The 11828-nt window shown below is 46.7% G+C and overlaps 1 protein-coding gene across 1 annotated transcript; it reads right to left on the bottom strand.

Moving 5' to 3' along the window:
- Window positions 1-327: 327 nt before the first annotated feature.
- Window positions 328-8767, bottom strand: TMED2 (transmembrane p24 trafficking protein 2). The gene is made up of 4 exons (XM_081122630.1): window positions 8462-8767; window positions 6740-6932; window positions 4009-4116; window positions 328-1785 (listed from the first exon to the last, which is right to left on the bottom strand). The coding sequence occupies exons 1-4, from the start codon at window positions 8639-8641 to the stop codon at window positions 1661-1663; spliced, it is 606 nt and encodes a 201-aa protein (XP_080978756.1). The 5' UTR covers window positions 8642-8767; the 3' UTR covers window positions 328-1660.
- Between the last annotated feature and the right edge of the window lie 3061 nt (window positions 8768-11828).

Below are 11828 nucleotides of genomic sequence, written 5' to 3'. Positions count from 1 at the left end.
GTCCCACCAATCACTCCTCATCTGGGAGCCTTGGGCAAATCTTCTCTCAAACCAGGCGGCTGAATGAAAATCATTCAAAACTTTTTTCCCCATGTGAAAAAAATACTTGAGATGTTAACGTTGACCCATGAAAGAAACTGCACAGGGAAACCTGAAACTGGGCGACTGTTCACTATCCTCAAGTTTATGGACATAAAAGTAACAGACATTTATAACAGCTTTATTACTCAGAACACATGGACAGGTCTCATTTCAAATATGAGTAGAAAATCGGTATATAACAAATGTGAATTAATCATTAATACGTAAAACACAGGATACTAAGACTGTTTTTAAAAAGAATTGTTTATTTACTGAACCTGGGACAGATTCGATATACAACCGGTTTTAAATTTACATATTTTAATTCAATTTTGAAGTGTTTTCTCACAGGCAAATCTTACAACAGTTGTCCTAAGGTTTTTAAAAGTCACCTTAAACTGCTGCAAGTGTTTTCACCCAAGGTGGAAAAATTGTTTATCCTGAACATGAAAACCTGTAACAAATTTAAATTATATAAAACTCGTTACTTTTAGTTTTACCTTTGCAAAGATCCAAAATAAATGTACAAGTAACTAATATACATCAGTCACTACATAATCCTGGATCATCCCCACACCAAACCTGATGCTCCTTCAATTTTAAAACCATCATCAGAGATCGAGAGAAGTCATTTCATCTTATACAAAACAAAATTCACATGTGCCAAAGAAGACCCAAGAAAAACAAAACCAAAAACCCTAGTACTAACAGTGCTGTCAGTACCCTAATTAACAAGTGGCCAAATGCCACTGATCAAAAATAAAATAGTGGCTGTATATCATTCACTGCAATGAAATCCAGGAGGCTTAACCCTTTGCCATCAGAAACACAGATTTTCCCAATTCCGTGAATGCCAAAAGTGGAGCAAGTGTGTGCCAGCACAGAAAGAGCAAGAGCTACCATTAGCTGAAACACCCAGAGAATTGGCTCTAATAGCGACTTCTTACAAGGTTAGGCAGAAATTAAAAAGGGTTATTAGCTGCTTGTGTCATCACTTTAGTAAAGGTGAAGTCCTACCGTTCAAAGTAAAAATTTAGGGGGGAAATTGTTGTTGGGTTGTCTTTAAAGCAAAAACAAGATGGACGAAGTATAAAAGAGCCAACCTGGGAGCACACTCTGAAGTCACAGAGCTCTACCACTGGGTGGGCAGAAAATGTCAAGATCCAGATTGTTGTTTTCTCGTAAGAACTAAACAAAATGAATCTTTAATGACTTGAACTGCAGGATGAGGGGGTCAAAAGAATGCAGTCATTTTAGTAAAGTACTATCCTGAACAATCTGCACTTAACTATGAAAACAGGAAAGAGTAAGGACCACGTGCCTACATCTCAGTATTCGAGCTCTGGAAGGGCCTGTATAAAGAAAGGAAGAATTCAAATGAGAAATTGTGCCGATCAGATGTCAAATTTTCACTAGCCTTTTCCTAAAAAGGCTTTTCCCCAATATCTACTAATCACAAAGAAACAGGCTGTGAACATACAATTCCGAAAATAAAAACATACAAACTAATGACATTATTCTGACCAAGATGTTTGGTAAACAGTGAACTATGAGTTTCGGATCATCAGGAAAAGGCTTTTTAAACAACCCTCCGGACTTCAAAAAATCTCTTCAGGTAGTAGATCTGGCCCAATGTCATGGCAACTAGAACAAGAGCTTCGAAGAAGGACCAAAGGACCACTCTGCTGTTTGTGTTGTCGTTGACTGTTGAGAACAAACAAACAAAATTTAACAACAAAAACAAAACCACAGAGGCATCAAAAATTATCCCCACACCTTACTCTGTGTGAAAGTACTACTTGCATGCCAATCATGGTCCTATAAATACTTGTCCCCGAGCCACGCAACATACTCGGCAGCAGTGGATTTTAGATTTAAATGGGACCTTAATGATTCTGAGTATAGTCAAGCCTACTCTGCTTATGTACTGGGAACAGAGAGGAAACATGACTTGCCCAAGGTTACACCCACTCCACATTCTTTCTCCCTCACACTGAAACATCCCTACATTATAATCTTTTGTTGCTGAATCAGAAAATTAACTTTTAAAAAATTAAATGATTGTTTCAAGATCACAGAGTTACCCAAAAAGCACTACTTACCAAGCCAAAATGTGTCAGTCTATTTTTTAAAAAAACAAATATTTATAGAGCACCTACTCTGTGCTTGGCATTTGTTCTAGGGGGTTTCTCAGTCCATGGACCAACACTGGCAGTGACTACCAACTGGAACAAGTCTCAGGATTTACCCCATAAGCTCAGGATTTGATCCTTAAGGTAATAGTCATGATGCTGCTCAATTTATATCACATCCTTTCAAGTTTCTGATCAAATTCTATAGCCTTAACTTTTTAAAATTACTAGGTAGACACAGCCACTAAAATCTTCTTTTCAAACAAGTTTTCTTTCTCCTAAACTCTAAGAGTCCCCACAAGACTTGCAACCAGGGGAGCCATGGGCAACAGCAGCTCATCCTGGGCTAACCCCCTGAATCTGTCTCCAAAGCCCCCTTTTCTCTGCCTTCCCAGTGAGCTGACAGCAGCCCCATCTTGGCTCACTTCTTTCCCATACCGTTTCCAGAGAAGCAAAGCAGCCTGCCTAGGCTCTCTCCTGTTGCTGCTTCTTTCCTAGGCCCTTCTTTATTCCACTGTCCCCAGCTTTAATAAACACCCTCTCAAAATAAAGATAAATCAAAATTTAAAAATTTTAAAAATAAAAATTACTAGGTAGTTTTTTGATTTTTCTGCAAATGGCCAATATTCTTAAAAAGAAAAAAAAAGGTGTTTTTTCCCCCAGAGTAAGAATAGGCACCCTGCCTAAGAACATTAACTAGAACTCTATAAAAACCCAAAACACTGAAATTTTAGTGCCAATTCCATGCCAGGAAGTTTACTTCTGGTGAAAATTTAGTAACCAATTTCTAGCAGAACTGTGAATGACCAGCATGTTAAGATTCTATCTGAAAGGGTACATACTTCAAATTAAACAACCACGTAAAAAGAAGTATTTATCTTTCCCTTTGCTTATAGAAAAATGCATCTTTAAGGTTAAATTGAGCCCTGGCCAGGTAGCTCAGTTAGTTAGAGCGTCATCTCAATGCACCAAGGTTTTGAGTTCTACCCCCGGCCAGAGAACATACAGGAGTCAACAAGTGAATGCATAAGTAAGTGGAACAAACAAGTCGATGTTCCTCTCCCCCTCCCCCTCTCTCAAATCAATTTTTAAAAAATAAAAATTTTTAAAAAAGATTACATTGAACACACTGAAGCATATTAACATAGGAAAGCAGCCACCTAGGAAAGTATGTGTACATAAGACACTGTCCTCACAACACTCATATTAGCCTGATCTAGAAACAGTACAGTATTACTGTAACACTGTAGCAAAAAAAAAAAAGGTCACATTATGCTGTTGGAAGAGGTACAGAAAACAAACAGATTGGAGGAACTAATTCATTTGCAAAATTAAACTGAATGCCTAAAATTCTACTTGTTTGTGAAAGGGCACCTGCAGTAAATTTGAAATAAGGCTGGTGCCCCCAGACTAGAAACCGTGCTTCCTCTGGCTGCCGTGTTCCCAAGAACCGCCTAAACCTTTAAAGCCTTCTGGTCTGAACTAGTTAAAACTGCAAAGCAGTAAAAGCTCGTAGCCCTCAGCCTTTTGTTCAGTGGCCCCACCTGGGGCAAGGTAACCCACAAACAGGCCCCTGCCAGGTGAGGGAGAGAAGATGGAGATCAGAGAGTGAAGACATTCAGAGCCATGCCAGCCAGGGTGCACAGGTGCTTTTTTAAGTCAATACTTTAGTATGATAATGTTTGCAAAACTTCCAAATGAGGAAAATGGAAGCCAGCTGCTGGGTAACACACCTTAAGCATTGTGGCCACGAGACAGCGCTGCAAGGTTAGCACCAGCTAACTTACTAACTTACTTGCTCTGTGTATCCTCTCCCGAACTTCCATGTACTCCTGTTCGTGCTTCACAGCTGTCATGGCCACTGCTAGCTCGTTAATCATTTCTTCTAGCTTGTTCTGATGAGCTATACAAGGATTTGAAAACACATCAGCATATATTTGGAATCTCTTTTTGAAAAATACTCATAAAGCAATAAAAACATTCCTCAGAGAAGACACAAAAGCAGCTGTTTTTAGCAATGGCTCCAACATCATTTTGGATCACTGATGACAATTCTCAAAGCATTTTTAAAAAGTTGATTCCCAGTAGAAAAATCTCTTTCAGGTTAGAAAACATACTATACAATATTTACTAACTAAAGGAAATCAATTAGCCCTAAGAAATGTCTCCTATTGAACTGCTACTAAATGAGGCTCACTACAATGGCTGCTTACCAGAGAGGGGGAAAAACGGGGGGGGGGGGGGGGGGGGGGCACAAAATATCAAACAAAATCCTGTAACACCCTAGTAACAATCTATGAATATTTAAACTAAAATCAAAATCCACTCATATAACTCTGTTAATTGAGGAGCAGTACCAAAACAGACTTAATCTCTACGAGGCTGAGCAGAGACAAACATGAAGACACTGGGGAAAACCTAGAGCAGCTCAAACATTCTTCTCTGAGAGTCAAAGCAACAACTTCACTACAGCGGGGAGCAGCAGGCACTGCAAGTGAAAAGCTCTCAGCTGCACAAGGTTTAAAACCAGGTATCCTCTTTCCCCAGCAATGTACACAAGGTGTACCAACAGTTCTGAAGAGTAAGTGTACACTCTAGGTTGTACTATACTGTGACAGTGAAGAACCAGGTAGGAAAAACTACACCACAGAGCAGATTTCCCCTAGAGGGGTCCCCTTATCACTGCCCGAGAATGGACTTCATCTACAATTCCAAACTGCCACAGATAATCCCACATTTCCCGAGAAGCCAATGACCCTGCCATAGTGAGGTGCGGAGCGGCATCTCAAATTCTCCTTCGCTGGCTTCCCTCAGGAAGCCGCATGCACTAGGTGAACCTTTAGAGCAGGGTTTCTCGAGGCAGCACTGTTGACATTTTGGGCCAGAGAGTTCTTTGTGGTGGGGGAGCTGCCCGATGCATTGTAGGATTGATCACCCACACGCCAGGAGAAGAAAAAATGTCTCCCGATGTTGCCAAACATACCTTGAGATGCAAAAGTCACCCTGACTTGAGAACCACTGCTTTAGAGGAAGGCTTGATTTGACAGCTGCAATTCATTGACACTAACAAGCAAGAGCAAGAATTCTAAATACTGTTAGAGATTAATTAATCACTTAATATTCACATTCATCAGCCACAACTTCTAACCATTTAGAAAGAACTAATTTCTAGAAAATGAACAAACACAAAGCCCCTGAAACTCCCAATTCTCCTTGAAAATGAGCCAAGTCCTACACTGTAAATGGCCCTGAAAAGCAAGCACAGGAATTACTAAGTAGTACAAGTCTCTAAATTCTATAGATTTAAAAACCTAACAGTTCACCTTTAGGATGTAAGTGCTCTACCGTCTGCTCAATACCTATGACAAATGTGATTATGGTAATAGTATAAAATGTGTTAACTGCTACTTTCCAAAAATCCTAACATGCACTGTGACAACACACCCCGCCCCACCCCCAAACGCTAATGTGCTGGCTCCTGGTAAGCAATTTATCCAGAAGAATCGATTCAGGGTTCAATGCTGGTGAGTTGAGGAATAAAAACTGATCTAACTGCAATGTACGGCTGAAAGAACTTCTGTCACATATCTAGACATGGCTCCTAGAACCGTATTTCATGTCCAACCAAGTTTCAAGTTAGAAAACTTTAGTACTCATTAAAACAAGCCAACAAACTACTTCCTACAAAGTCAATAGAACCATATGCTATTAGCTATGTTTAATGAAGACTTTTACTTGTCCAGTTACAGTTGAATATCTCAACCCTTTGGCATTCATTTAAAAGAAACGAAGTATGATGGTACCACTAAAGTGTCAATGGCTGTGTTTCCAGTGATATTAATTTAAAATGACCTAACCTGTATCTCCTGTCAACCAAATAAAAACTACCAAAAAAAAGAAAATCACTCTAGGTGTAGGGTTTGTGTGTTTTTTTTAAAATTAAGACAAAAAACACTCTCATGCCAACAAACTGAGGTTAGAAAGAAGGAAAGCAGAAATTAGGTAATAGCAAACAAAAATGTGCAAAAATACAGGATTCTGTCAAAAAGCAATCAACATACCATCCCAGGTATCTCCACCACCTAAAGAAAAGTTTAAAATATAAACACACAAAAAATAAAACAAAAGGTTTAGCTAAACTAGTCATGTACAGAAACGAGCAAATAAAGATGCATATGCCAGGATTGGCGAATTAACAGAACAAGCCACCTAAGGCGCAAGTAGCCTACGTGATTACAAGAGAACCAAGTGACTGGGGTGCCAGAGGGGCAACTGTAAAGAACCAGAATATACACATGAACTTCCATAAACTTCTGTCTGTTAATTAGGAGACCTGGATAAATAAAAAGTATATTCCACAAAAGGTGTTTTAAAGATAGTAGATGAAACCAGAGACAGGAGGGGGCAGGGGGGGCAGTGGGTGAACCTAGAGTAAGAAATCAAAGCAAACACTCAGATGCTAACAAGGAACAAAATTAATATTCACTCTTGGAATGGGATAGAAATCTTCTGAATGTTCGTCTCACCTTCTGTTTCCATGTCTTGTCCTTTCGGGGCCTCCCCAATATCAATGGTGAACATCACTATCTTTGGAGTCATGGTGGACATCCTATTGCTAAAACAGAACTTGTATGTTCCATCCATGTGAGCAGCAAACGTGTATTTCCCACTGGACTCTCGGTCCCCTTTATAGATTCCTTTATTATCAGGTCCTGTAATCTGGAGGCAGGAGAGAAATGCATGAGATACCATGGAAGGTTTCAACCCATAACCTTCCTAACCGACGCCTACTGGCAGTATATTGGGTAAGAAAATGTGATTTCCACTTAGCTCCACATCCGTGACAGCAGCCTCTCTGGGCTCCCACTTAGGAGACAGGGCTCTCCTTCTAACCACCTTTCAACTCTGACTACATGTGTCGTATTTGTTCAACTGGGAAACAAAAACTGCACCTTAAAAACACACTTTCTCTAAGTGGCCTAATGCCTCCGACAAACGTGCAAGCGCGTGCTCCTGGCCGCCAAAACAAGGAACCTCTTTAAAACTTAAGAATTGTGGGGAAGGTGCGCTTGCAGGTTTTCCTGGGTGGTTCCTGCCAACCAGCCCCGGGATCTGCTCCACCCGAGATGCCGGAGGGAGGAAGGGAAAGGCCAGGGGGCTGGAGGGGAGGCCGCGGCCCACGCTCTCGCCCCACCCGCCGCCAGTCCGCTGTGAGCCCCCCTCGCAAAGCCGCTCCGCCTGGAAAGCTCGGGCAGGGCAATGGCTGGTCTCTAAGGGCTTGGCTAAGCGAAGAGCCCCTCCCGCGGCCGTCCCCTCGGTCCCGGGGCTCAGCTGCACCGCCTAACCTGCTACCAAACGGAAAACCCGCAAACCCAATCAATCAGGCCAGCAGGTGACGTTAAATATTAATTCCATGTGCTTCCCCCCCCCAAAAAAAAGTTAGAGATGAATCAGTCCTTTGTGTTTTAAAATATATACACGTGTATCTATATATATATATATAAATACAATATGTATCTATATGTACACACATATATATAGGTACAATATGTATCTATATATGTGTACAGATACATATTGTAACTATATACATGTGTATGTATAGGTACATATTGTAACTACATACATGTGTACATATAGACACATATATACACACATATATATACACATACGTATATATATATACACGGGAAAGTTCGGAGGCTGCTCGTTTCTTAAAATAACTTCCCGCTCTCTCCAGACACTTCCCTCCATCGTTATCCTACAACAGGACCCAACCCCACCTGCCTCCCGGGCGGCGGCGGCTGCTCGAACCGTCTGGGGCAGGGGGCGGGGGGGCTGCGTACAGGCGGCCCAGACGCCCCGCCCGGGACGCGCGCCCCGCACCCCTCGCTCACTCCCGACCGGCTCTCCCCGAAGGCCCCGCGCCACGTGCCCACGCGGGCCCGCGACCCGGAGGAACGCAGCTGCCGCCGCGGCCGAGGGGCGGGCGCCTTCCGGGCCCGGGGCCGACACGCGGCCACCGGTTCCGGGACCGTCGGCCCAGAGCCACCGGGCAAAGCGCTCCCGACGCCGAGGGGCGCCCGGGCCGCGGGACCTGCCCTGGCCGCGGGGGGGGGGGGGGGGGGCGGGACAAGGGCGGCTTCCCGGGCCTCCCGCTCCCGGGACGCGGACGGCGGCCTCCGCGGGCCCCGCCAACCCCGAGCGGCCGCGCGACCCCGCCCCGGCCTCGGGCGGCGCGCCCGCACCTCCACGTCGATGTCCAGGAAGCCGCCCTCGGCCACCTCGAAGATGAGGCCCATCTTGGTGCCCGAGGTGACCTGCTCGAAGAAACACTCCTCGGCGTGCGCGTCGATGCTCACGAAGTAGCCCGAGGCCGTGGCCAGCAGGGCGGCCAGGAGCACCAGCAGCTCCGCGAGCGTCACCATGGTGGGGCTGGGGCCGAAGCCGGGGCCGGGACTGCGGCCTCCAGAGCCGCCGCCGTCGCCGTCGCCGCCACCGCTGCCTCCTCAGCCGCCGCCGCCTCAGCTCCGCCCCTTCCGCCAGCGCCACCCGCGGGGGCTGATGCGGGCGCCGGGGATTGGCCGGCGCCGCCAGCTGCCACGTAACGGACGCACGGTGGCCGCCGAGGGACACGGCGGCTGCGCGCGGGCCCGGGCCTGGACGGTGGCCCCGAAGGACCAAAAGGCCTCCGGCCCCGCGTTCGCGTCCCCCACTGAAGTCCCCGCGGACCGCGCCACGAAGCGACCGCGTGGAGGGAGCCCGCCTGCCCGGCTGCAACGCCCTCTGAGGATCGTTCAGAAAGGCGGCGACCATAGGAGTGGGAGGAATGGGAGATGGGGGCTGAAGCCAGGGGCTCTGACATTTTAGGTGGCCCCCCGCCCCCAGAAAAAGGTTGGCGGCGGGTGTGTGTGGCCTGGGAGGGGACACGAGGGGACCTGCCGGGGTGCTGGAAATGCTTTACGTCTTCACCTGAACGAAGGGCACGTGAGTGTCTGCATATTTTTTTTGATCAAGAAGATGTATGCTTAGGACTCATGCATGTTATTTTACTGTAAAAAAAAAAAAAAAAGAATTGTTTTCATTTTGCCCAAATCTTCCATCATTAGAGCCCTCGCAGTTCCCCAAAGTCTTGCTGCCACACCACACCCCCTTAGCTCTTGCCAGCTGCTGGGACTCCCCCCCCCCCAGGCCCTTTGCTCCCTGACGTACTCCTACTCATCCCTCAAAGTCCTACTCACAGGGCCCCTCTTCTCTTGTCTGAATCCTTCTGCCAAACACCAGCCCCTCCCTCGGTGCTTACCCCGCAGCTTCGTGCCTCCTGGGCTGTGGCTGGCTCCTGGCCGGCCCAGGTGTCCCCTGCGCCCCAGGGCCCACAGAAGGCGTGACTCACGCAGGACAAGCTCCTCGGGCCCTTGGAAGGGGCCAGGTCCTTACTCCAGTTCTGCACGGAGCTGCGTGGCTTTATCTGCCATGGCCTCCTTGCTCATCTGCAAAGGGGAAGAAGGCCTTATGCCTTATTGATGGGGCGAGGTCAGGTGGCACCTGGTGTGGGAAGGTGCTGTGCAAGTTCCAGGGATCGTTGCTTAAAGACAGCGGGCAACAGGGGGCAGCCGTGCCCCACTTTCCCACCTCTGGTGTTGAGAAACCGGTGCAGCTGCAGCGCTGAAAATCTCCTGGCCGTGACCATGTGCGATTGAGCCCAGGGGTTCTAGCAGGGGTCCCCCGGCTCCCCACCTTCCAGGCCGTGGCAGCAGCTTCTCCTGGCAGCTCAGGTCTGTAGCATTGCTCTGGGAGCCGACCCTGAAGGAGGCTCCGCCGAGAGCCTGTTCCTCCAGCCTCACCAACCCATTTATATGCCTCTAGTTCCCTGCATTAAATCTCTTTCTGCTTAAAATACCTGCAGAGGTGCCCGGCTGGCGTGGCTCAGCGGTTGAGCATCGACCCGTGAACCAGGAGGTTTCAGTTGGATTCCCAGTCAGGGCACAGGCCCGGGTTGCAGGCTCGATCCCCAATAGGGGGCGTGCGGGAGGCAGCCGATCAGTGACTCAGCATTGATGTTTCTCTCTCTCCCTCTCCCTTCCTGTCTCTGAAATCAGTAAAAAAAATATTTTTTAAAAAATGTTGTGGTAACAAGATGTAAATAAAAAGGTGGCGTAAATCCAATTCAGTAAAGTTAATCATTTAAAAAAGAAACAATGAATGCGTAAACAAGTGGAACAACAAATCGATGTTTTTTCCTCTCAAAACAATCAATAAATGCGTGTTTTTATATATATATGTGTGTGTGTATAGATATATGTATATACACACATATATATATGTTTAGTCTCAGGAAAAAAATCAGGACCAGCCGGGGCCAAACTGTCGAGGAGTGGAAATGGGGTGCCGGGAGGAATTCTACTGAATACGTCATTTTGCGCAAGGCCGTGTTGTGGGTATGGCAGACCCAGCTGGGTTCACCCCACCTGCACCCCTCCCGCCTCCCTCACCTGGGTCGTGAACACCAGCAGCCACGGCTCACGCCGCGCCCGTGGCTGCAAAGCCCTGCTCAGGGCCACGGTCTCCAGCTCCTGACGTTTCCGAGGGTCTCCGATGATCACAGGGGCTAAGGCTGCAGTGGCCTCCATGCCCAGGACCGGCCCAGGAGATGGGGTCCTCCTGGAAGTGGGGGGAGGTTAGTGGCCCACAGGGAGGACTTCGGAGAGACGCGAAGTCCCTGCAGTTTGACTCAGTGTTTGGGCACTGACCTACGATCGAGGTTCGGTTCCTGGTCAGGGCACATGCCCGGGGTTGCAGGCTCCATCCCCGGCTGGGAGGCAGATCAGTGACTCTCATCATTGATGTTTCCGTCTCTCTCTCCTCTCCCTTCCTTTCTCTGAAATCAATAAAATAAAATAAAATAAATAAAATAAAATAATAAAATAAAATAAAATAATAATAAAATAAAATAAATAAAATAAAATATAAAATAAAATAAAATAAAATAAAATAAAATAGAGAGACATGGAGTGGGCAGAAATCGCTCACCTTGTCCCACGTGCCCTCCCCTCCTAATGCCCACCCCGTGCTGCTGGACAGTCTGAGGCTCGGTGGTTTCACACATCCTCCCAGACACGTCCCATGCGTGTCCTTGGGAAGCCCGGCCAGCTTGGGCGATGCCCACCTAGACTCCGCTCTTCCTCCTTTCCTGCCTCACTTCCCTTTTCCTCTCACCCTTGTTTCCCTCGTGCTAGATACTCTCTCGCAAAGCATTAGCTCGTACGATTTTTTCAGGAACACACGCAAAAGCAATGGGTGATTTTTTTATTTATTTTTATTTATTTATTTTTACTTTTTAAAAATATTTGTCTTGAAACATTGCATTTCGGTGGAGGCAGAGCAGCAGTGTCAGGGTCACGTAGCCGAACGGAAATGCCGCCCAGACCGGCATCGACGGGCAGCCTCTCTCCGGGTGGGGACAGACGTTGAAATTCAGAGCCGGTGCCCAATGCACTCGAAAGACGACCGTCGCTGAAGGTTCCATCCTCTTGTTTTCCAAGATGGAATTTGGGAGCCCGACTGTGTCCTTGGAGGGAGGGTGACTATCCCACGGAATCAACACGGAACAAACTG

The sequence above is a fragment of the Miniopterus schreibersii genome (genome assembly GCF_964146895.1).
Source record: "Miniopterus schreibersii genome assembly, chromosome: 20".
In the NCBI taxonomy this organism is placed as follows: Eukaryota; Metazoa; Chordata; class Mammalia; order Chiroptera; family Miniopteridae; genus Miniopterus; species Miniopterus schreibersii.
Note: the sequence above shows the minus strand (reverse complement) of the source record. Positions and strands in the feature narration are given on the sequence as shown.

What these genes read in the sequence shown, in the direction of transcription:
- TMED2 (XM_081122630.1), bottom strand. Translation starts at nt 8,641, where the DNA reads ATGGTGACGCTCGCGGAGCTGCTGGTGCTCCTGGCCGCCCTGCTGGCC. An exon ending in ACAAGACATGGAAACAGAAG is followed by an intron (nt 4,117 to 6,739) that starts GTGAGACGAACA and finishes ATCCTTGTATAG; the next exon opens with CTCATCAGAACAAGCTAGAA. An exon ending in GGAGAGGATACACAGAGCAA is followed by an intron (nt 1,786 to 4,008) that starts GTAAGTTAGTAA and finishes TGTTCTCAACAG; the next exon opens with TCAACGACAACACAAACAGC.